The sequence below is a fragment of the Ammospiza caudacuta genome, chromosome 18 (assembly GCF_027887145.1).
Source record: "Ammospiza caudacuta isolate bAmmCau1 chromosome 18, bAmmCau1.pri, whole genome shotgun sequence".
NCBI classification, from domain to species: domain Eukaryota; kingdom Metazoa; phylum Chordata; class Aves; order Passeriformes; family Passerellidae; genus Ammospiza; species Ammospiza caudacuta.
The window spans coordinates 7,018,114-7,044,193 of NC_080610.1; the positions used below are offsets into that span (position 1 = coordinate 7,018,114).

Genomic DNA, 26,080 nt, shown 5'->3' on the forward strand with positions numbered 1-26,080 from the left:
AGTTGAAAAGCAGAAATTAAGAGTTTGGTGATGATTAGAACTGCCCAGCTCCCCTGCTCAGAGTGCTCTCTCACCTTTTCAGTGCAGTGCTGTCGGGGTTGATCTCCATCCTGCCATCATACCTCTCACACGGCAGCTCCGGCGGCCGGAACTCGGGGTCGTCACTCGAAGGGACACTATAGGTCCTCCACACGTCCACGGCCTCGTTGCTCTGAGTTATGCCACAGTACAAGGCTGTCTCACTGACCTCTGCCATCAGAGGTAACCTCTGTCCCACCACGACTGTCCTGTCATCTAAGCTGGGCAGTGGCTGCAGCTCCAGCCCGCTGCCGTAGAGTGCTGGGTTCACAGGAACGGAAGGGGGGTCCAGGTTCTCTGCCTCCTGACCTCTGGGCTGGGGGCTCAGGGTGGGAGGCAGAGGGGAAGTGGGGGAATGGGGTGAATCCATAGGATTCATATTTATTTGCTTGCTTGCATTTCTAGTAGGTAGCGAGAGCGGCTTCTCGTATTTCCTGGAACTGGGGACTTCCAGGGCGGCCTCCATCCCGGCCAGGCCCAGCTTCTGCCCGGCCGCCTCCTGCTCCATGCAGAGCTCTTCAGTCACCGAGGGCCGATGGTGGAACGGCATCAGGGGCCTTTTCTGCAGTTTCTCTCCCTTGTCCTGCCGCTCTGTGGTTTTGTGCTTTGAGGAGGCAGGAGGGGGCAGTGCCGAGGCCGCCGCCGTCCCCACAGGGAAGCCGGGCTGGGGCAGCGTGGGGGGCCGGCCCGAGGCAGCGGCGCAGCGCTGCTTGAACACCTTGTGCCTGCAGGAGAGGAGAAAGCACTCACTGCACGCTCCGGGCCACCCACCGCAGGGGAAAGGCAAAGCCAAAGAACAGCCCTGAGAAACCCCCTGTCTGCTCCTGACCTGTTAACAGGCTTCTAATTTCTGCCTGATGCAGGAAGTTTGAATAAATATTTTTAAATATTCAAAACAAAATAAAGCAGTAACATACAATCTTTTTACTGGCTTCTTGTGGCTTTTTTCACTTTGCATTCAGTATCTTTGAGACTGAGAAGCACAAGATTGAATTTCAGTGTTTCAGGTCCTGCTAAAAAGTATTTTCATCATACTGATGATGATTCCCAATGATGTGACAACAGGGATATAACTCTGCCCATACTTTTACTGGTCTTTTTTGTTGTTCAGGGCTTTTTGTTTAGCTGTTTATTTGATTTTATTAAGCTAAACAGAAATTGAAAGATGTGTTTGCACTTAACATTGAAACCTGTTTAAAAATAAACACCATTTCAAAATGAATCACTCCATTCCTATTTTATGAACAACAGGACAACAAAAACCCATTTCAAAACATGTAATGTGCTTTTTACTTAAAAAGATAACCTACATGATCACAAGTGAAGTGGGCTACATTGGAGACACCCAAGCCTGTATATGGGTGCAGACACAACATTTTGTGCTTGCTGTCCCTATTCCCTGGAAGCATCCAGGCTGTGTGGGGTTATCCCAGCTTTCTGCAGGGCTTTGCTGTTCCCAGGACACGCTGCAGATTCCCTGCAGCAGCAGATGGTCTGTGCCTGCAATCACCCTAATGTGCAGCTAATGCCCTGGTAACTGGAGATTTGCCTTAAGCATGTTCTTGTAACATTTCATTGCCTTAATTCTCCATCATTCACCATATTTTAACTGACTGCAGAGAATTATTTCAGACATTTTGCTCCTCACACACCAAGCTGGGTCTGCAGGAGACTGAATTTGATGCTGAGTACCAGACAGCCCTTTGAGACTCCAGATCTAAGATCATATCATGACATTTATCCAGTACATGGAATGGGCACAGAAATTACTAAAACCATTTCTATATGCCAGTAGCTGCTCAGGTTCTGCAGCTACACACAAAAAACTTATTGCTGTTTGAAACCAGGTACTGCCTTCATTTTAAGATAATGTTTCCATTTCTCAGCTGCTGTGTTTACCAATTCCAGCATGATGCAGTTATCACTGAAGGGATGAACAGACAGCGTGAAATTCCAAGTGCAGCTGAACCTATCCATAGAACCAGGCTCCCACTGCCCACTGGTGATCCCCACATTTTCCAGGCAAAGCTGAACCTCAGTTTTCCACAGGAAACACTTGGCATTCTGACAAAACACTTATCTGTTTCAAATTCTTGAGTATATAAATACAAACAATGTGCATAATAGGGGGAAGAGCTACAGAAAGCATCTTCTAAGGTTGAACATCCACCTCTTCATCCCTTCCTCTGACTACACAAAGAACTGCATCCTTGAGAAATAACTTCTTTTGGTCAAGGTGCTTTTATCACCTATCTTACAAGTAGATGGTGACCTTGGGAATTAAGAATTTCAGTAGAAGTGTTTCACAGGACTATTTACTGCAAACTGGGGGCTTTTCTAGCCCTGTAACATCTCTCTGATAGTTTTAAGAATGGTTAAGCATATTGGTGATGATGGTTTGCCTTTCCTGAGTGAGGAGTTCTGGAATTCTAACCACCCAAAGATGACAGATAACTTTAATAACCTCCTAAAGTGTTTGTGAGTGAGCTGTAAATTCTTTCTGATCCAGTGGCAGAGGGTGACCAGGCTCCCAATGTTTCATATTCTCTTGTGTGGGTTTGGTGCCATGGCAATCAACCAGAGGCACATGAAGTGTTTTGCAGGGATGTTTTCCCTTTTCCTCCAAATATCAGGATGATCACAAACTTAGGAAGACCCTGCCCTCTTCACCACAGGCCTTAACCACTTAACCAAAGGTTACAGCTCTGAAAAACTGCAGGATGAGTTCCTTATGAATGGGAACTGTTGGAGTGATCCTGGCCACAATACCATAATTTTCCCATTTGGATTGGCTCCTGCAAGTGACAGTGGGCTGAGATGCAGATTCATCCCCCAAATGTGATCACAGGTTTGATATTACAATTTCCTTGTGTCTCAGCTGAAGCTGAGATAACTCCCTTCTGTAATGTATCTCTGCCTGAATTAAGCAGGGGCCTCACAATATGACAAATGTTTATTCTCTTCAAAGCTCACCTGGAACAAGAACAACTGACTCTTTGGACTGGATCCACAAAATCCCATGAAACACTATTGTTAGGAACTTCCTCCTCCAAATTTGCAGCTGTAATTTGATTCCTCCTGAAGAAGAGAAAATTATTTTAGTAATCACCACCTTTTGAAGAACAAAATTTTTAAAATGTACATAATTCATTGTTCCCCTCAGATAAATTACTTCCTTCTACCTGACCTTTGAAATTGACAGCAGATCCCTGCACTACTCCTTAAATTTACAGTTTGATTTATGTAGGAGGAAGGTCTCAGCTCTGTGTCACATAACTCTGTCTGGAGTCCAAGTGCAAGAAACAAGGGGAAAGCCATTTAAACTGTTTCTGGAAATTAGTCTGACATACCAAATGAGGAAATTGCATAGATATAGGAAAGAATAAATATTTCAGGGCTCACCATGCCATGATACACTTTAAATCTCCAGTACTAAAGGTCTATGATACTAACATCAATTTATACACACTTGTCAATTGAAATTTTAGTCCAACTCATGTAAGGCTTCACAAATACTCCCCTTAGAGCCCTAAATATCAAATATATACAATGTGTTCTGCAGTCACCCAGCTTTCAGTATAGTAACTACAACAGGAGATGGGAGCTGCCATCTCTAAATCTGAGAGCACTTGGCTGAAGGCACAACCTATGGATGTGTGACCTCAAGGACTGTCACAATTAGGGTACACAACTGCAAATTCAATGGGAACTGTCAGGAGTTCTCAGCTGAACAGAGGGATAAATTTTCTTTAATAATACATTTTCTTTGATAATGATGTTTGGCATCATTAGCTCTGATTGGTGGCAAAGGAACCCTGTAAAGAATAACATTAAGGCAAACGATGACAATTTTAGCTGTATATTATGTGTTATAAATAAGCAAAGCATGAGGACTGCTGCCATACTTGGACTGTGCCCTGTTGAGGATGCATTCCTTCCACACACGGTGAACAATACGGTTGTGAAATTTGGGAGTGATCTTGCTTGATTTCTTTGGACTGTGGACACTGACTGTCCCCTCCTGCACAGCTGGGTGGCTGATGCTGCTCTGAGAGCAGCCACTTTCTCCTGCAAGAGAAATAAAGCATTAATGTCAGAACTGTTCTTCATATTGTCACTTGCTATTTTTTCCTGGAAGTCTCTTAGCAGGCTGCTGACTACACCAATGTTCACATTCACTGGGAATGCTCAGAGCATCCTTACAAACACATTTAAAGCAACACTTCCTTTGAGGTAACAGAGATGGCACTGGGTTGTACCACAGGCATGGGCAATAGAATTGTGCAAGTACTGCACCTCATGTGATGTGATACATTCTGTATATTCTATATCTCTGTGTATCTATAAAAAATACACTCCCTAATAAATGGAGGTACTTTAGATAGCCCCTTCAGCTCTGGACCGAAACACTAAGAAATAGTGAAGATAGAGCTTTTTCATTATTATCCTGTATGTTAAACTTGAATTTATATAGTCTTTGGTGAGTTGCTTTAAAGACAAAATTTATTGTAATATGGATGGTCCTAAAAGCATCTATTAAGAAAACTAATAATAATTTATGTAGAATATTTCAAAGCAAGGATCAGTTCTTTTTACTCAGTATTAAACCTCACTAAGGAAATGAATGGATCACTGATGCTTTCCTACAGACACAAGCTAGGAGAGCTGGGGGTGCTCAGTCTGGGGAAGAAAAGGCTCCAGGGAGAGCTCAGAGCCCCTTGCAGTGCCTAAAGGGGCTCCATGAGAGAGGGGGACAAGGGACAGGACACAGGGAATGGCTTCCCACTGCCAGAGGGCAGGGACAGATTGGTAAGGAATTGTTCCCTGGGAGCGTGGGCAGGCCCTGGCACAGAGGCTGTGGCTGCCCCTGCATCCCTGGCAGTGTCCAAGGCCAGGCTGGACAGGGCTTGGAGCAGTCTGGGATAGTGGAAGATGTCCCTGCCCATGGCAGGGGGTGGATTGAGGCTGAGGTCCTTTCCAACCCAAACCAGTCTGGGATTCTGTGCCATTTCTTTACAATATGCTTGAACTGAAATACTAAAATCAAAACTGGCTTTGTTGAGATTTTCCACTTGAGATCTACACTACTACAGAAATTTCCAACAGCTTATCACCAGTAGATACACTATTAACACAGCATACAATATTCTCAGTATGTATTTTCTGTGTGGTTATCAAAGAGATAACAAATGAAGATATTACTTCAACATGTTTGAGAGCCTGAAAACTCTCTCCACTCCATTTCTTCCTGTGATGCAGCAGCTTTTCCCAGCTATTGTACAAGCAGATGCAAGTTCCTGCCCTGCAATGTGTTTCTGTTTAGCTGAACTCCAGCACATCCATCCTGCCAAGGCCGAGCTGCAGCAGCAGAGGGAGCTTTGGGTCTGCTGGCCCGGGCAGGAGTCGCTGCTCTGGGCTGGAACAGCCAGGAGGGATCTGCTGCATTTTCACAAGGTCACACCAGGGTACAGAACACTTCGTCCTCCCGCTGACGCAATCCAAGCAGCCTCAAGTGTGAAGTGCTGAGGGGACTCAGAGCTGCACAGCACTGCAGCTAACAGGGAATCCTGCTGCTGGCTGCCAGGTGATTTGCAAAACACAACTTCTGAAATGGTGCACAAGCTGCCTAACCCTGCATCTTTGATTATTCACGTTATGTATTTCTTTCTCCAGTTAGATCTTCCCTGTTTATCTTTCCATAAAGTCAAACATGGAAACCCCTGGCCAGACTGAGGCTTGTGCCTCTAACCATGAACTTCACTGGCTTTCAAATGTTCTCCAGCAAGTGGGAACTTGACAGATAATCAAAAAACAAACAGGTCAGAACTTCAGAATTGGCAAATGTGCCCTCCTTTGGAGAAGGGGAGAAGGAATGTGTATATAGACAAACATCACATAGACACAGAGGCATCACGTGTCAACAGCAGGAGGAAAACAAGGATAAGTCTGATGGGAAGGGAAGGACAGGAGGCACGAGAGGATAACCAACGAACTACCAGGGCTTTCAAGTTACATTGGAATGCATTAATTATTGCTTTCTATAATTATGTAATATTTTTATAGCATACAGTACAGCAATATACAGCATAACAGGAGACAGAACTGCACAGCAGGTAAAACCACTTTGTTCTCACACACTGACATTAATTTTTGTCCATGAACATCCCTGGCACAGTCCTGGAACACACAGAGATACCTCTGGCAGGTAATGGTGCAGTGAATGGAGGACACAGCAGCCCCCACCAGAGGCCACCACACAACCCCTGCAGTCCAGACTGGTTCCACTGGTGAAAAATGCCACTCACCAGTTCCAGTAACAACTTGTTTTGTTACATACTTTAGACACAACCATGGAAAATGTGATTAAAAGAGAACTGAAGAGATCATCTAGTCCAGTCCTTGCTTTAAAGCTGGATCAACAAATTTAACTAATCTGTTTCTTAAAAACCTTACAAAACGCCCCCACCAAACCTCCCAAAACCCATCACCCCTGTAGCTTCCCAATAGCCAAATTATTCCAACATTTCATTATCCTTCCTCAGAGCAAGTTATTCCTCCTGTTTAACCTAGTTTTGCTTCACTCCAGTTTAGATTCATTACATACTGGTTGCAGATAAAAGCCTATTATTTTTCTCCTTGAAATTCCACTTCTCTAGACTAAACCACCTCCATTCTGTCCATCCTTTCCTGGAGGTCCTGTTTGCAAAATCCAGGCTCACTCTCACTGTACTTTCTTGAACTCCAGTCAGTTTGTCCACATCTTTAGTTGCTCCATACTGGACATGGCACTAAACCCACATTTTAAACAGTATTGGGCAGAACTGAAGTATTATTCCTGTGCCTCACACTAATCCAGTTTCTGGGTCCCATTAGTGATTCTGGACTGCATGACATGCTTTTCCAATCTATTTCTCCAGTTTTTCAAGGTCTTTTAAAATGGTTTTTGATAAAAAAATAATTCTTTCATTGTTTGCTGGAGAGGCATCCCTCTGATACAAATTCATGCTGCCCTCAAACAACAGCAGAGATCAAACAGAAGCTGTGACTGCCAGATTGGACAACATGAACACTTTTATAGAAAATACAGTTTATGAATATTTAAAAATAGAATCCTCCTTGTAATACTGTACAAGTTTAAAGGGTTTTGAAAATCTTAAAAACACAATAGCACATTAAAATATGCATCAATACTTGAACAGAGATTGTTATTTAAATGGTGATTGTCTTGCTTCAGTCATTAATTGGCTTCTGGCTTATTTTAGCTCTCAGTTCCTTTGAAAAACACCATTCCAAGTGAATTTACATCTCATATTCTGACTTATTAGCAGTAAATACTAAATACTTTGATTGTCTTCCTCCATAGGCTCTAATCATGGACAAATAATCCAGACATGTTTTCTTTGCCTTTGCATCAAGGTTCAAAGGTTAGACTTGATGATCTTAGAGTTCCAACCTCAATGGCTCTGTTATGCCAGGACTGACCCTGTTGATGTGACAGAAGTGTCTCATAAAGGCTAAGCTTGGGAGCTCCTCAATGAGGGCATAACAAGGATTCTTTAGCCCCACCTGGCTGCACAGTCTCACAAAAACTTTGTGTCTTTGACACTTCTATTGCTCTGTGAATTTTAGCAAGTGCTGCCCAACAGGTTAAAAAAATCTCCAAGTTCAAGCAGAAGGTTGCCCAGCGGTGAGAGGTTTGTGTTGCTTTGCAGCACTGCACACAGATGTACCTACAGGAAATGGAGCTGAACTGAATTCACCCTGTTTTGTGTAAAGGGGTGTTCACAGCACTGGCTTCCCTTTACTACAGACCTACAAAGTCCCCCCCAGCCCTCCTCCCCTGCCTGCCTTTACCCTGCCCCTGCTCACACATGCACTCCCCAGGAGCTAAGCAAAACCCAGAGTGTGAGCCCATCTCCCCAGCCCACTGCTTACCCATAACAGCCTGCTCTGGAGAGGTGGGGGGAGTCAGGGGCATCCCACAGGTACTGACAGGATCCTTCACGCTTCCAAGCCCCTGCTGTCCCACATTTATATGGCCTGCAGCACTGGCAGAGCTCTGTGACACTGGGATGTCACTCTGGGAGATGAGAACAAAAGCTGAAGGATACACCATCCTCACACCCCCTGCAGAGAGATGGAAAACCACAAGTCTTAGACACACCTGATAATATCCAGCAACCACAGCTACTTCCACTTGTTTTCAATGTCAATTTGACAAAACTTATTATCTGAAATACAAAGAGCTAAGAATTTCCATGCTAATATACATCCAGCCCTCTGTAACCAGCACAGAGCTGAAACAAGCAGCTCAATCCAGTGAATAATGGCATCAGGGATACAGGGAGTACAAAAGCTTGAGGCGACAGAACTACTCAGATGTTCTGGTGTCAAGAGAGCTACAAGAGAATATAGGAAAATTATAATGGCTCTTTCTGATTAATTAGATGACTTTTTTTTTTTTTCAAATCAGGAGGAGGAAAATAATCCTTCAGGCAGAATATTGAAACTTACCAACAATGACTTCAACTGCCACAGGGAAATCGTTGTCATATCCCAGCTCTTCCTCCTCTTTCATGCCTTCCTTTTTCTTCAGCACCATGGGGTAGAAGTACTGCCACTCCTCCATCAGCTTCCGAGTGGCAGGGTCTGACATCTTGTACGACTGGCCCGTCAGGGTCCCGTTCAGGCCGTAAGGGCTCACCAGCACTGCAACACAACAAAGAGCAGCCCTGAAGGACTCAGCAGCACTGCAGGAGAACAAGCAACACTCCCACAGCAGGGCTGCTCCAGCTCTGCCTGAGCCACTCCTCCACTGCCTGAGGACTGAAGGGTCCAGGGAAAGCCACTGCAAAACCCAGTGCAGGTGTGAATCCAAAGCCACAGAGCACTGAGCCCTCCTGAGCTGACACAGGACTCTGTGGCAGTTTGGGTTCATCATTTCCACTGTGAATGAAATTCCAGCAACCCCAGTGTAGTGAAATAGCATTCAGGGATGAGCACGCATGGAAAGAAGAGAGGACGGCGACATTTGAAACTTCTCAGCTTTAAAAAGGATAGATAATACATAAACAAGAGTCACAACAAACAAGGAAAATGACTTGCTTAACAACAGGTATTTCCATTCTGACTCAATTTCGTTTTTAGTTGTATTTGAGTCATGAATTCAGCTCACTGAAATAAAATGTATGACTGAAGTGCCTGAGCCTCTGTCAAAGCTTTTTATGTAGACACAAAATGTTTTCAATAAAGCTTCTATAAATTAACATCTCTATAAATGATCATTTCATGTGTCTCTGGGTGTTTTTTTTTTACTTTGTGTTGAACTTTACTAAGATTTCTTGCTTTAATTGCTTTGAAATTATAATTTCAGACTGTAGTAAAGACAGCATAATGCAATGACTCAAAATTCTTAATGTTTTTCTTTTTTTTTTTTAGAGCATCACATGAAAACTGCATTATGAATTTACTAAGCCATCAACTTAATTCTGTAAAATTTTAATTTCTTACACTGGCAATTAAATAGTCACAGATACTTGAAGTTTTTCAATGTTTCTGCTACATTTCCACACACCCACCCCGTGTTTTTAAAATAAACCAGTAAATAGTTGCCAATGTATGAATGAAAATCAGTCCTGAACCAGATAAGCTCAGTATTTGGATCCTCATAGGATTCACAGAGAGACCATGTCAGAAAACCACATGTGTGCACTGACTTTCTTAAATACTGAGACTTTTTAAACTGAAATGATGGATTGGTTTGGCATGGAAGGTTACCAACAATGAGAACAGACAGCAAGCTCTGGAGAACCATCCCCCAGGGCAGCTCGGTACCTTGGAAGGGCGAGGGGGAGTTCTGGGCCATCTGGATGTGCTCCTCGGTGATCAGGTAGATGGGCTGGTGCTGGGCGATCTCCACGCTCGTGCACACGTTGCTCTCCCCGTGCAGGAAGAACGTGAAGGCACACGACAAGTGCTCACTGCAGGACACAGGAGACAAAAGGAAACATTTATCGGGGTTAATGGGCTCCGGCAGGGAAATTCTGAGCTCCGAGAGCAAGCACACACCCTCCCGTCCTGTCCTGTGGCTCATTGCCTGGCTGGGAATCATATAAACAGAGGGATCTGTCACCACACAAATAACTGACAGTGTTTTCTTACTTGTTTCATTACAAATAAATGGGATTTTAACCAGAATTCAAGAGGAAAAATTATGGGTCTTTAGAAATTCTTCAAAGTTCGCCCTGTGAGAAATAGCCACTCACTTTTCATAATTTAGATAGGTTTATTAAACCTTATCAAAAATACAACAGAAGACTGAATAGAGAAAAGGTTACAGCACCAGGAGGAAAGGATTTTCCCCACCATGTGCTTCCCCACAAAATGGAGGTTTTGCCTTTTAATCCCTCCCAAAAACTCTGTCCATCGACTCCTTCTTCACCATCCAGTGGTGGAGTTTACTTTCTCAAACCTTGACTGGAGGTCAGATGTCACACAGTGACATGCCCACCCTCCCAAATATCCCAACCCCAGCTGTCCTTTGAAAACAACTCAGGGGGTAAAAAAATCCCTTTTCTTAACCTATATCCATGATATTTGTCTGTTAATTGTGAGAGTCAATCATTGCATTACTCATCTGTCACAACCCCACAATGAGGTCCAGCTGAAAAGAAACAAAGGAATAGGAAAGATGTTTGCCTAACAGCTAATGAGAATCTTGATTAAAAAATATAAAAGCACATGAATATTACAGAAAGTTGTCAACAACCTAAGGTGAACCATGGATTTGCCACTGCTGACCCAATTTAACTTGAAATGAACTGTATTGAAAATGTTTTCACTTCATTCTACCCAGAGTGACTCACATCACAGCAAAGTATTTGCTTAAATATTCCTTGCTACAAAGCCACAAGAAAAAAGAAAACAAAGCACACTTCATGTTTTTAATCCTCATTTTAATCAACTAAAAATGTACAGAGCTGCAGTAAGTGGGCAGAGATTTTCCTGTCCGGTTCAAGAGCTGTGCACAGTTTTATGGGTGTTGGCTTTGGCACAGGGCCAGCCCTAACAGGACCCGTTTTACACACAGCTCTCACGACCTGCACCAAGAGGAAAAACCAAAGGCAATTACAACCATCTCAGTTCAGTGTTCAAGTCAACCAACTGCTCTGCTACTGCTGCCAGGTGCTTTTAAACAAAGGCACTGATGGTCTAGAACTGGGAGCTGCTCTAATCTCTCTAAATCTCTGAATGATTCCACAGAGTAACTTCTCATCCTGTAGCCCAAGTTACTCTTCTGTGAAGCTCAAATCCTACCACAAAAAGAAAAAGTTCAGCTGAGAAAAGGTTACTGAAATGCCAGGCAACAGCCACACTTCCCTGGGGTTGCCATCCACAATTCTGAAGTACTTTGTAACAATAATTCAGTAAATAAAAGGTTTCATTATGTTTCAGTTTTCACAAAGGAAAGAAATTTCACTGTCCTCAGTGATGAAGTGGGAAATGGATTGTTATGTTACATGAGGAAGGGAGGGAACAGGACATGGCACAAAATGGGTCAGACTCCAGGTATTTCTGTCCTGCCCCAAGAAGAGAAGCAAATCAATTAATGTAATAAAACCCTCTGAACAGTGGATTTCTGCACATACAAGAAATACAAAATTATAGCAAACCAATCATTTAAACAAAGCCCATTAGTTTCCTTACACAGCGTGAACACTTTTAATATAAAGAAGGTTTTAATAAATAAAAACTCCATGAGAAATCTGGTGTAAGATCAAGTGGGGATAATGTCTGCAGAGAGTTCACATGCAGCAGGTCAGCATTTCCAAAGCAGAGAGCAAAGCTGTTTTTTTTAGCTCCTGTCTTTAGGATATACACAGAAACACTCTGGATTCTGCAAGCTTCCTACAGGATTTAACTGTGGGTCTTGCTTGGCTGCTATTGAACTGAAGGGAAAAAATTGAGACCATCCAGGGAGACTCTCGAGTGTCTTGCAAAGTGCTCTGGCATGAACAAATCATGTGAAATCTTATGCAACACTCACAGCTAGCCATAAACCCTGTGAGGATAAGGAATACACCAAATCAGAGCTTGAAAGTCAAAGATTCATTTGGTTTTGGAGGGCAGGCACCAACTTTCAAGTGAGAATCACCTAACAGCAGAATTAGTAACTGAAATTACAGAATTAGACAGCTCCAGACTAAGAGTACAGACAACTAATTATGGGGGGAAGAGGGGTACAACAAAGCTCACTCAGTCCAGCAGTGCCCTCCTCCTTCAGGCCAGAGCTGCTGGCACAAGCCCCCCTTGCCCAGCAGGGCAGCTCCAGCCAGGCCCTGTGTCCTGTGCCCTCCCCACAGCTCTGCCAGAGCAGAGGCACTGACACACAAGTGAAGCTCCCTCTGGTGCCAGTCAGAGCTCAGCTTTCAAGACCAAAAATAATCAAGATCAAGGCCTGAGGACTTCCTGCAGTCCCCAGGTGTAAGTTTCCTTTAGTAACAAATCAGAATTTGATTTGGGCTGTGTCCCACTCTGACATGTGCTCCCAGCCCCCTGACACTCCTGCATGCAGCACAGCTCACACCATTCCTGAAATACCAGCCCAAAGAAATCACTCTGGCTACAAATGTGAGCCAGATCTTGGAATAAAATCCAAGTGGAGAAACCTCACCCAGCTCCAAGTAGCCAGCCCTTCACACGGCCCCAGCACAAGGCTTCACCTGATCCACTGAGCTCCACTGTACCTATAAAGTTCCAAAACTCACAAATTGCTCAGACCCTCACCAGAATTTTCCAAGATTACCAATATCCAGTTTTCCTACAAGATCCACTTCTCTTTGCACCAACAAAAAACTGAACACAATATGCAGATCAGACCAGGATTCCAAAAAACATTCAACACGATGTTCAGACTGATTTTTTGTTTTATTTACATTTATTTCAACCCAGTTCAAAAAGTGAAGTTGACAGGCTTTTGAGAAGTCCCTCTCTGCAGGTTTTTAATCAGTCTCATTTCTGTATTCTTTTCTGATCAGATGATATAACTATCAGAAACCACCAGGAAGGTACATGAAATGGCTTCCAAATGATCTCCCTACTCCTCAGAGTCTATTGGGCACCTCGAGCTGCCAGCTCAGGACAAGAACAATAATGCAAATGTTGCTAATCTTGCACAGCTGTGCTGTACATTCACTTTGCACACACTAAGGAATTACACCAGGAACAAAGGGCAGTCAGAGGCACAGTTTGACTCCTCTGACTCTGTTAATAATAAATTTACTTTATACCTTTAAATTTGAGCCTGTTTTGCCCTTAAAGTGTTTTCTCCCAGCCTTTATCTCAATTCATGAACCTGTTTTTCCCCCTCCTCTGCCCAGCTGCAGCAGAGAACAGTGAGTGAACAGTTTTTGTGGGTACCTGGCATTTCAGCCAGGGCCAAACCACAACAGAGCAAATGTGTGCCATACTCTGGTCACACCATGCAGGAACTCGTTTTTACAGGTATTTCAGAATCCTTTCTTTGCTTTCTCAGTGCCTTACAGCTGCCTTGGTTAGAATGTCATCTCCCTCAGTGGAATGTACAGAACATATACAGAATATATGTTATTTTCTACTCTGGCTGCATGAAAGGTGAGGTGGGAGAAATGTTGAGCACTGGTCTGCAGCCAGCAGAACACTTTGGCACACACCTTCAACAATACTTCCACTACCTTCACTGAGACTTGTGTGCTAAAATTAAAACAACTGATTAAATAAAAGGCATCTATTAACAGAAATGCAAAGAAATAGCAATGTCAAATAACCTTCTGTAACAAAAGATCTGTGCCCTTTTACAGGTACTTTTTCTCTGTAACACAGAAAAATCAAGCCTTCACTTTGGCACCTAATCACCTGCAGCTGACATAAGCTGTCTTTCAGGTGCTTCCTCTGGGACCTTAATTACCTCAAATAACTTTTGAGATGTCTAAAAATGTAGCTGAATACCTTGGCAATGTAATATTTAGGCCTTCCCATAAACTTTATGAATGCCAATTTCTCAGTTACTATAAATGACTTAAAGAAAACATTACATTTACTTACATATAAAAAATCAGATGAGGATTATGAAAACTCAACTACATTTAAACTCCACAACATTGGCAGAGAAAGGGAACAACTGATGGATTCAGGTGTTGTTTCCATTTTTTGGGAGGTTTGGATAAATACCCAGTGGAACCTGTTCTGCTTTCAAACTGCACATGAAAACAATGCCAAGATATTGCAACTCCTAACAGAGTTTGGAATGTATGTACTAATGTACATCTTGTTTAAAGTTAAACTGCCCCCTACAGACTTCAAAATATACCCCAAATGTAAAAATCAAACTGGAAATCAAACTGCCAGTAACAATCACTTTGGGATTTGGGGAAGAAGATACTACAAAAAAACTAATTGAACACAACGGATTCTTTTTCTTATTAGAGGGATATTAAAACAATAGTTTTATGGTATGAATTTTGTCCTTATTATTTTAAGGACTTGAAACCATTCCCTGAAAACCCCTTGCTGCCTTGCAGTGCACAGTGTCTAAGCTTGCTTTATCTCAAACATTGCAACCTCCTGACACACCTGGAAAGTGCAGTTGGGAGCCAGATGCCTGGACTGACACTAAAAGTTCCTTAGAAAAACACAGTGAAAATTTAAGAATCCTATATTTGTACATATCCATCCTTTTTTCAGGGCTGAGAATTTAAAAAATACTTATTTATCCACAGAGGAGCTAGAGCTGCCATGCTCTGCCCTCCAGGCTGCAGACAACTTCTTCTTTCTCCTTTACTTTGCAAGCAATTGTCCACAAAGCCACTGACTGTGTATGATTAATTGCATGTTCTGATCAATAAATTGTACAGCTGCTTTAATTCTCCTCAAAGTTAAGACTGGGATCTGAAAGCCCTCAAATCACAGTTACCCCAAAATAGCTTCATCAAGTCTGATGTCAGAAAAGAGGCAGCAGCAAGGCACAGGCATTAGGAAAACTGTCAAATCACTTGTTTGATGTGGATTACAAAAAAGAGGGCATCAAAAGGTAAATTTGAAACAGAAGAGTAAGTGAGAGCAAAATCAAATACTTTCCTTTAAAGTTGCTAAAGCAAGAGGACAGGAGCAGGTCACAGTGGGGTTTGGGCAGGAGATGGCAGCACCTGGACACCCCTACAGCCAATAACACTCCAACACCACAGTAAAGTAACAGTCCAGGATGTAAATCACCTCTTCTTAAATCTTCTGGAAATAAACATCCCCAGAGAAGCCTGAACTTGAAGAAGCTCCCACTAAGGGAGGAGAAGGAAGGCTGCCTGCTTTGGTTTGAGAGAAGGCAGAGCCTCTGTGCCAGTGGCCAGTCAGGCACCCCCCTTAGCTGAGGGCAGGGATGCACTCCCAGAGCCTCCAGGGCACACCACGGTCCAGGCAGGGGCTGCAGGGCCCTGCCAGACCACTGTGGCAGCAGAGAAAGCTTCCCCACACACACCAAGAGAGCAGAGGAGCACCTGGAACAGCAAACAAAAAAGGCCAGGCCATTTTCTGGCCCTTAGGGGAAATCACACATTGAAAACCAAAAGGAAAAGCTAAAAGGAAAGCACTGCCAGGCATGAGACAATTCCAGAGTGTTCTGGACACCACAGCCTCCCAAGAGCACCCAGCCCCCTCTTCTGTACCAGAATGGGACCCCCACAGCCAGGTTCTTTCTGCTGTGGCCCCAGATCCACACTGAAACATGGAAACACCAACCTGGAGCCTGTTTGGGGCTCCATCACTCCACACATCAACCCCTGGGAAGCAAGGACTCCCTGCCCCACTGGTTCCAGAATTCTCTGTGTGCTGGAGCCAGAACAGGGCTGAGGGCTGACACTGCCCAGCAGCTGGAGCTTGTCCCAAGGCTAATGAACACCCAGCTGAAACCAACTGGGCAATTATTTCACTGTATCACAGCACCTGAAACAACTTGCTTCAGGTGAACACGCTGCTGGCTCATGAACAAGGGAAACTGATGTCTGGTTATACATCTCTGCCCAAAGTTACTGGTTTTTATATGGCACACAATAAGAATACAGGAGGCCAAGCTGCAGATTAAATCATATTGCTTTGGCAATGATTCCTTGTCTCTCGATTTTGTTATCTCTTTCTCTTCTCCAGCTCAAAGAAATAAAAGAGCAGGGAACAGAACATCAGTTCCCAGAACTACCAGATCTTTAATAATGGTATCTCTAAGTCCACTAGTTGTCTCACATATTTGGTTGGATTTTTTAAAAATTATGAGATGCACAGACAGAAACTTTGTGTACATATGAATTGCCTTTAATGTTTTTCCAGCAGTGAAGTAAAGCACTAAGATAGATAACAGTTTCACAATGCAGAAAGCATTTAGATAACATTATCTAAACACTTGCTGTGTTACAGACTTATTGTCTCAACACTGCCTCGGTTGTCACCAGCAAAGCCCTTGCCAAGGCCAACACACACCTCCCTAACAGGATTCCCCCCCGATCCCATCTCCAGCAGGGAGATGTATAAATGTATGCACAGGGTGAGCCCCCAGCCTGGGCACACAGGGGGTTATTCCTGCAGCGCATCCATCAGTCTGCAGCGTGACAGGGTAAGAACAGCAGCACCTGCACGAGTCCTGGGGAAATGCTGCACATCCCATCAGCCCATTCTGAGCAGTAATTGCACTGCAGGATCACTTGGAACAAGACCCACACCAAGTCTGTGCTGGAGGCAAGGTCACATCGAGCGTCCGTAACCTCGATGGGAACACGGCACAAACTGCTCCCCTTCCCTGCCCTGCCTTATCCCCATGTCTCAGGCTGGGAGAGCTCCGGGTCTGGGTTTTTTGGAGATGCAGAACAGCAGAACAGGTTTGGCTGTGGGTAAATACCACAGTGCCAGTGCTCCTGCTGAGGAGACAGCGCCTCAGGGCAGCAGAGCTTTGCCCCACAGCTCCTGCAGGGAGGAGCAGGTTCTGCAGCAACAGCCACCCCATGCTTGCCCTGGAAATACACACAGAAATAAGCATGTTTTAATGTACTGAAGCAGTGTTCAATATCTGAAATAAAATTCCTGCAGTGAAATCCCAGTGAACGTTCCTCCCCTGGCACAGGGATGCAGTCAGGACTGTACCACACCATGTAGCTCGAGGCACTGAGGATTACTGAGTCCATTATTTGTTAATTTGTGCCACACTTCAGACTTGTGCTGATTTAGAACTGCAACTATTTTGAATTATTTAAGATGTCAGTACCAAAAAGTGATTCTGCAAGTTTATTATATTCATTATGAATTAAAATTCATTGTGATGAGACTCTGGCTCCTGCCCTATTTAGAAAACACAGAAGTTGCTGTGACCATATTTCTACTGTACTACAGGATATAGACTTTAAAATACTATATGAATGCATACAAAAAAAGAAACATGGAAGTTATTAAAGTTATTTTCAGGTTAATGCCAAAACAAACATATTTTTCACTGGAAATTCTGAGCTTTTTAAGACATATGTCCTTAGAATTCAGGAACTTGCTTATATCTGTACCAGCATTACCAGGTATTATAAAAACAATAGTACCAGCTGGTAAAAACTACAAAATGGATTATAATTAACTAGAAGATTGTGAGGATGGATGCAATATTTCTTGCTTTAGCATACTCAAAATATCAACACATCAGGAAAAATTGCATATAAAGCTTCTAAAATCCCTGCTGTTATCACCCTCCTGCCATCTCTCTCTCTGTCTGAAGCACTGTGTTTCCACACAGGGTGTGAAATGGGTCCTTTGGAAAATTAATTTCCATGAGAGATCTGATACCCTTTCAAACAAGAATGCAGGCAGATAAGCTCATATATTCAATGTGCCCCATAAGTTATTCATGGCACATGAATAAGTTACATGTTAGTTTTATGTGGAATCTCCCCAAAAGCCCTCTTTTTGCGCTGTTAGTCTCAGCATTTCTTAAATACCATCCAGCCCCCAGGACCGTCATGAGCAGTTGTGCTCTGGAGATCAGGACTGAAAAAATCCTTTTGAATATTAATAACCCCAAACTCCAGCACGAGCCTGATGAGTGCTGATGGAGGTTGGCCAACCAACTATTGCCTTTTATTTCAGCCCAAGGCATAAACTGACCTTTCCTTAACAGCTCGGCCCTGCAAAGTTTAAATGCTGGCTTCCCTTAAATTGAAGCTTTCCGTGGCAGTTTTATCTCAGATAACACAGCTATCAGTTACTCTGGCTCACAACTCCAGCTGGATGGTTGACTGGCACAGTCAAAATGATTTGTCTGTGGGTCACAGGCCCAAAGAGAGTGAAGCTTTGGGAAAAGGCTTCCCTCTACTCATAAAGGGGTAAAAATGTTATCCTTTCTACTAAGGTTTGTGTTGCACACTGGCCATCAGTGAGCAGTTAACTTTACCCAATTAAGTCAGCCCAGTTCTCAGTCTCACACCTGAATTGCAGGAGTTGTGTGTGAAGTCAGTGATGAAATCATGTTCAGCAGAGAAACAAAAAGAGTATTTAGCACTCAGGTATGGGGGAGTATCAAATCACAATTATGTTGGGAGCTTCATTTTCATAAATTAATGTTGCTCTAGGAGTAAAGCATAAGTCATCAGTGATCCCTTAGTAATTGCTTCAGACAATTCCTTACTTTAATATGTCCTTGTAGCACAGATTCACTCAAAGCCACAGCTGAGTTTGTCACCAATATTTGCTCTGTGCTCTACTGTATTTAAAACTGCACATTTAAGAAGAGCATCAACATGGAATACCACAGAAATTTATCTGTGACAAATTATCAAAAATTACCTAAATTCTGTCTTGATTTATATCTCAATTAGCTCTGAAAGCCAGAAATTGAATGCATCTGATAGTCTGATTTGACTTGAAATGGCTTTGATCTCCACAGCCATTTGTCAGAAATGACTGCTGTGAAAGCCCTGTAACCTGAGTGAACGCTGTGATGTGGATAAGCACTGCTGGGTGTTTTACAGGGCTACTCTGTTATTATGGAGGCAGAGTCTGAAAGGTCACGTTATTTGTTTATGTAACACACGTGGTGTTCTCACAAATAACAGCTCTGAGTTCCTCAGAAACCAAACATTCCCTCACCTGGGAACACTGAGCTGCAACAACCAGCCGGTACTCTGCAGACCAGGCTAGGGAGACCTAAAAAAATATTAAAATATGGGAACAAAACTAGCTGTCAATGCTCTACAAGAACCCTGACTAGCAGGTATGAGGTAGAAGGGGAAATAATATGTGAACATCACATCATTCTCAGACTGCTCCCAGCATGGGGAAGGAAGTGAAGCAGCCACTGACACTTATTTCTGCTTGCACCACATGTTTAAATTAGGGAGGAGTTGTGTGAAGCTTTAAAATTATTTTATCCAAATTCTTTCAAGATAATCAGGTCTACACAAATCCTAAAAATGAAGCTCAAAAATAATTAGAACTAAAATCCCATAAAAGAAAAGATACATGTTTCTTACAAGCAAAGAGCCAATTTTCTCCCATCAGCCAGTCTTCTCTCCCTGCTTTGTAAGTTAAGCAGCACTGGCCTGGTAACAGTGCCCAGTAATTCACAAGTTAACAGACACCACAATTCATTTGCTCTGTCCCAAGTTAAATTCCTGCAGTCTCAGGCACAGGGATGCTCTCCAGACGTGCACACAGGCTCCGTCACCACAGCCAGAGCACAGCCAGGGTGCGTCCTGCCCACGGCTGAGCTACAGAAATAAAGCCCGGCCCAGCCGAGGCTCCTCCTCTGCTCCGCAGGGCAGCACTGCCTTGTTTTTCCTGCCTGCTAATGTAGGTTAATGCACCCTTCTCCCCTTCACCCCATGGAGGCTGAGCTGTTTTCCAAAGCAGCATTATATTAGATTAAGGCCGTTCAGAAAAGAGATTCCTGGAAAAAACACAGCAAACTGAAGGGGGAAAAGGGCCACACGAGCATTTCTTGTTTTCATTAAGTTCACTCCATATGAAATTAAATTTATTGGTTTCATTCACAAAGCAAGTACATCAACAGGGAGAACTGTGGTTACCCAGGTTGTTCAACACAGAAATAATAAGAAGAATATTGTTCTCAAAATCTCAAAACTATTAATGCAGTTTTGATTTGTGCTGCTTACTGTGGGCTCCCCAAGGGAAAAGGAGGTGAGTTTTATGTCATAGATTCACATAACCATTAAAAAGAAACTCAGACTCTGCAGGCATTAAACCCCTGTATCCTCTCTCCAGTGTGAGCAAAGTTTAGTTTTTCTGGCAGGGGAACACCAGCACTGGCAGCTCCCCAGTGAGGAAGCAGCCCTGCTCCCAGAACGTGGGAGCTGGGGACCTTCTGACCACCTCACATTCACTGAGAACTGAAACAGGACTTGTAAGTGCTGCAAGACTTGATCCCCCTCTAAATTAATTTCTTCCCACAAACCAAATCCTCTGATATCTTTACATGATTATAAATCTGTAATAGTAACTCAGATATTTTCAATTACAGAATACAGAGAGAGATGAATCCTGATGGAGAGCTTTAATATTCCCAGGACTCACAGCTGAACCCTTAAATGTGACAGGACAACAGCACTGCTGCAAAATGGAAGGAAATAATGCTCAACTATACCCTGATAAAATTAAACAAAGAACCAAACCCCCTCACCCCCAAATGACAAACAAAGCCAAGAGCCTAAATCTCTCCAGATTACCTCACACAGCACACCTTGCTCAAGCACCAAGGGCTGAGCATAAAATGCCCTTCACACTTCTGTGGAAGAGCACAAGGTTTAATGAGCTACACAGAACCAAGACAAAGTTTTAAGAGCTCTGAACCTCATTTTACAGCATGGTCTCAGAGAAAATTTGCTCTCCTTTGCTGTATGGCGTGTAAAAGAGCCTGCAAAGGCTGTAAACACCTCCTAATGCACACTGAAATTTGTGCTGTAAGCCTGCTGCCAGCTGTCCTTTAGGAGGATGGCTGCATAAAATTATTTCACATGCGTCCATTATGCAGCATGATCACAATTAATGGAATAAATTTTATGATTCAAAACAAATTAAGCAACATGTAGAAAATTCTAAAACCATGAAAAATGCATTAATTTATTCATTGCCATGCATTTGTGATCTTTCCACTTTTGGAGTACGGTTTAATTGACTAGTTTAGAGACCAATTAATCCCTTTACATTTAAGTCAATCACTGAATCCTCTCCAAATAATTTAGCTCCTACATGCTGCCTCCCATTTGATGTCCCTGGAGAGTGACTGCAGTTGAAACAGGTGGCACACAAATCACATTTAGGAATGGAGAAAGAACTGCACTAGCAGGGATCCAAGGCATTAAAGATGCACAATTCAGTGATCCATGTTCACTCCCTGATCTCCACTACTCCAGCTCCCAGTCACGTCCTGAATGTTTGGGGGGCTTTAAATGACAACTGCAGGTCACACATAATTATTTTAATTTTTGTGACTTTCTAGTCCTCACCTACCTACTTCTCCTCTCTTCAGTTTTTTTACAAGGCACATGGAAATAATGCAGTGTCAAGGATGGGGAGAGATGGATTTGCCACCAAGGGAATCATTCCTCAGGAGGGGAACAGAGGTATTGGACACCAAACCAGTAACCTCCAGCATCACAATTTTAAGAGGAGAGAAAAATCCCAACATATTGAGGGTTTTTTGCCTATTAAAACCATTCACAATCTCATCAATATTGAAATGGGACAGGACATTTTATTGTCTCACAAAATAACACCTTAAAAAGTGTCAGAATGAAGGTAGAATTTCTCTATTTAAAAAAATAAATCTGAAAATGAAGCAGGGACTTCATCCCTTCTATAAGGTGCTCAACCAAGAAAAAAAGCTTGAAAAGAAAAATTATTTCAAGTAAGCTAAAACCAGCTCCTGAAACCACATTAAGCTCAAGTAGAAATGAAAGTATTATTTTTGCACATAAATCCAAAGCTTATTGCATTTTAAATATTTACATAGACACATAATAAACAAATTATCTGAAACCTAAAGAAAGTATGTTCCAACAACAAAATTCATGAAAAATCAAGAGAAGGAAAAATAATTATTCTCGTATCAAATGTAAGATTTTGTGTTTTCAGTTCCACCAAGTAATCTTATAATATAAATTATTTTCTGCCTCATTTTCTTCTTGAATTAAGAACAAGTTTCTGTCAGAAAATGAAAAGAAAAAACCCCAACCCCATCAGTGCAGAAAACACTTCTGCAGTGAAAAATATTTTACAGAAATACCTGAAATACCAATTCTGTGTCTTGGCAGGACTGAAACTCCACCCAAGTGAGCGAAGCAGACACAGCCCTGGTGGCCAGCACCCACCCACCGTGGGCACAGACACAGAGTGAGCCCAGAGAAAGGGAAACCGGGACCTTTGTCCATGCCCCACCTCCAGCAGTTCCTGATTTCTCCCTTCTGAGACCTGGGGGAGCTTTGAGCAGCCTCAGTGGGCTCAGCCCCTGCAAGCCCAGGTCTGTGCCCTGGCCTGTGCTGACTCAGGATCTCTGCCAGGCCAAACAATTCCTGAGGCAGGAATGTGCTGCAGCCCTGCTTAGTGCTCAGTTCTCACCCACAGACACAACTCAATGCTTCAGACTTTCAGGCTTCTTCTGTGGTGCTGCCCGTGCTGGTGGCACAGGTTTGTTTGATATTCAGAACGCCTTTGACCCAAACATGGAGATAAAATTAAAGAAATTGCTTTAAAAGCTGGATTAACCTATTAATTGCCAGGCAGAAATGACACTGCTCTGCCATGGGTAATGCTGAGCATCAGTGCACAGTGCAAACCCACAGACAGCATGCAGGGGAAAAACCACACAGCTTGCCCTGATCTCCCAACCAGACCTCTCTCAGCAGACAGCACTAGAAGGGAATGTACCCACAAGGAAAAGCTGAGCTCCATGAACTCAGCTGTGAAAAGGTAAAGCAGCCATGCTTACATGGACTCCACAGTGTTCAAACTGTTCACAAAACTTAGCTCTGACAACCCCTAAAACATCATTATTTCTAACAGGTCACCAAGATTTGGCAGGATTTTCCTCAAGGTCAGACATTCTCTTCAGGCTTTCAATTAAATACTGTTAATTTTTGACTGAAGTATAGGGTGAAGGGAAAGCAAATAACCTCTTCCCAATTCTGGTTCTTCCACCCTCAACCTGGTCACTTGACAGGCTGCCAAAATTTCTGGACATTCAAACTCCAGTGTGTGCTACAGCTATGACAGCTACCATCCTATTCCTGAAGGTTCCAGGAACAGAGAAAACAGGATTTAGAGTGAAGATGGGAGAAGGGAAATGAGTTAGACTGAAATCACAGTGATACCCCTCAGTGTAGTCTGCACCTTCAGGATTCAAATTTTTCCTGTGTAGCCCAGAGAAACTGTCTCACACTACAATTAATAAATGGAACCACAAGAAAAGGAATTTTATATCCATTTCCTCTCCTCTTCTTTAACATCAACAAGAGTCTCTGGTAGCTCTTCAAATGTTGTCTCTGTGTTGGCTCATCCTCCTCTCTGCTGTGGACAACTGTTCTGTGCCACGTGCAGCTTTACCCCATCCTCAATCTGCTCTCCAGGGAGATCTACCAGCCCTGAGCTGCACCCACCTCTGCTCCAAAGGGAAGACAGCTGAGAGCAGAAAACAGAAATTCTCTGGTAACACTGAATAGCTCTCTTTCACCTCAGGCACCTGAAGACAGGCAGAGTCTTCACAATATTGTGTTTAGCTGACCTGTGAAAGAGGAGGTGGCTTCCTTTTGAAAATATTCTGGTAAATGGTGGGACTGGTCACCAGCCTGATCCCTATCAGGAAACACGAGCGGGTTTTGAGGGTGGGAGCACAATAGGCTGCAAAATCTCAGCACTGTTCCCACAGAGATGTCAGGCCTCTGCACACAGGCCTGGCTCAGGCTCCCTTGTTTCAGCACAATCAGCTGCTGCAGGGGATGCATTGACAATTCCAGAAAAAAGGACCCGTAAATGCAGGTGAGCAGGAGAGCAGAGAGGAAAGCCAGAGTGAAGGTTATTCATAGTGCATGGTCTTTTGTGTGGAATTGGTTGCAAATGCTAAGATTGAAGATGAATGAAGTAAAAAACATGCAAATTATTCCCCTCTTTCCCCAGTAGCCAGGCTGCCCACCCAACCTACCCATCAGCAAAACAAAAGCCTTCTTTGTTGATGCTCAGTGACTTATTCAAAACTCCCCGTGTAAAATGAGATGTTTCAGGTGCTGCAGAAGGTCTTGAGAAGCAGAGATACCATTATTTACTGGTGGCAGTGGTTACATCACACAAAAAGGTACCACTGAGGTCCTTTATTCTGTCTCAAAAAGTTCCCTGACCTCACTGCCCTGGAAACAGCAGAACAGGCCTAGGGACATGTCCTCACCAAGAGAATGGCAGCAAGGGCAAGGCCACACTTGCATTTCATTCCAGAATTGAAGTCTAACATGTAAGAGGAAATTGTTCCCCCAAAAATCAACAGGTTTAATAAAAAATGGCCAAAATACAATGAGAATGCTTAAAAGTGCCACCAACATCACCCTAAAAGAGTCTTTTCTCAGCCCTGATTTTCTTTTAAATTATTTTAAAGCAATTAATCAGCAAGAGAAGATTCTCTTAGTAGACCCACTGAGAAAAAAATTCTGAATGGATCTGACATTTTCTGGGCAGGCAGAAAACATGATCTGTAAAGCAGGCTACCAAGTTAAGGAGACACAGAGCAAAGGAAAATACTAAGCTTGTAAAAGATGTTTCTTTTTAGAGTGGGGAAAATCAAGATCCTTATTCTGGAAAGTGGAGTACAGCAGTTTTGTTTGTGGGGGTTTGCTGTGTTTGGGTTTTTTGAGGTATAGGTACTGTGAATGTAGATTCAGAGGAAGTCAAGTGTTTGCTAGAAAGAAAATCACAGGAGTGCTTTACATCCAAGAGCAGGGAACGTGTCATGAGCTATAAAGGATCTGCTGCACTCCTGCTGGGAACTCTGCTTGTTCCACACCATTCCTACAGTTACATCTTAATTTGTTACTCCCTCAAAGAACAGACTGCAGAAAGCACATCCCTGCAACTGCACCTTCCTCTTTGGCAGGGAAGACAAAATAAACAATCCCACTGTAGCACTTCTCGTGTCACTGATGGAATTGCCTGTTTGTATTTTTAACAGCACTGGCAAAACAGAAATTACAACTGCTCTTAAATAACAATGTAGTCAGTAAGCCCAACAATAGTGTAAACAAAAGGGTTTGAATGTCTTAATTCAATATTTAGCAATGAAAAACTTACCACATACCTACACAGAGTAGAGAAATGCCACATCCAACTATAAGTACTTTGCAACTTCCTATATACAGCAATAAATCAACATAATGGAAACATGAGGAAAAATACTACTGCTCCTGGATGAGAGAAGCTAGAGACAAATCAGTTTAAAGAAAGCACCTGAACAACCGGCTTAAGAAATGTTTTCTAAGAAACAACACATCCTGCTTCAGCAAAATAAAAAAAGAAGGTTCTGCCATTATTCTACATTCAACAAAATGCCTGCAAATTAGGAGTCAAAAAGGTAAAACAAAAACAAGACTCTAAAATTTCTCATTAAGTTAAGCTGCTACAGTAAGCGATCAAGCAAAATGCCCAAATGGAAGAAAATTGTTTTTTGTGCCCTCTCATCCTGTTTCAAGAACAAAATCCAAACGCAGATGCAGGAAATCACTCTTTAGATCCATCCATGAAGTTACATTCATGCTGTCTGACTGCAGCAAGGCAGAGATAATGGCCCTGGGGCAGGAATCTCTTTAGGACGTGGCCAGTACTGCAGACAACACAGACAAGCAATGAGCAGCTTCCCACAGGGTTTTGCTTCAGCTTGGTTCCCTCTGCAGCACTGGCTGGCAACGCTGAGCAGCTGACAAGGCAGGGGTGTCACCTCTCAGGTGTCTGTGTTCTT

The 26,080-nt window shown here is 43.1% G+C and overlaps 1 protein-coding gene across 1 annotated transcript in view; it reads right to left on the reverse strand.

The window, feature by feature from the left end:
* The window catches only part of MED13L (mediator complex subunit 13L), a 166,239-nt gene that overhangs the window by 35,273 nt on the left and 104,886 nt on the right, over positions 1–26,080 (reverse strand). The window contains exons 5-10 of the mRNA XM_058816484.1: positions 9,913–10,058; positions 8,593–8,787; positions 8,014–8,205; positions 3,984–4,146; positions 3,052–3,156; positions 75–803 (exon numbers count right to left, since the gene is read on the reverse strand). Coding sequence (XP_058672467.1) covers positions 75–803; positions 3,052–3,156; positions 3,984–4,146; positions 8,014–8,205; positions 8,593–8,787; positions 9,913–10,058 — 1,530 coding nt within the window. The remainder of the gene's footprint in view (positions 1–74; positions 804–3,051; positions 3,157–3,983; positions 4,147–8,013; positions 8,206–8,592; positions 8,788–9,912; positions 10,059–26,080) is intronic.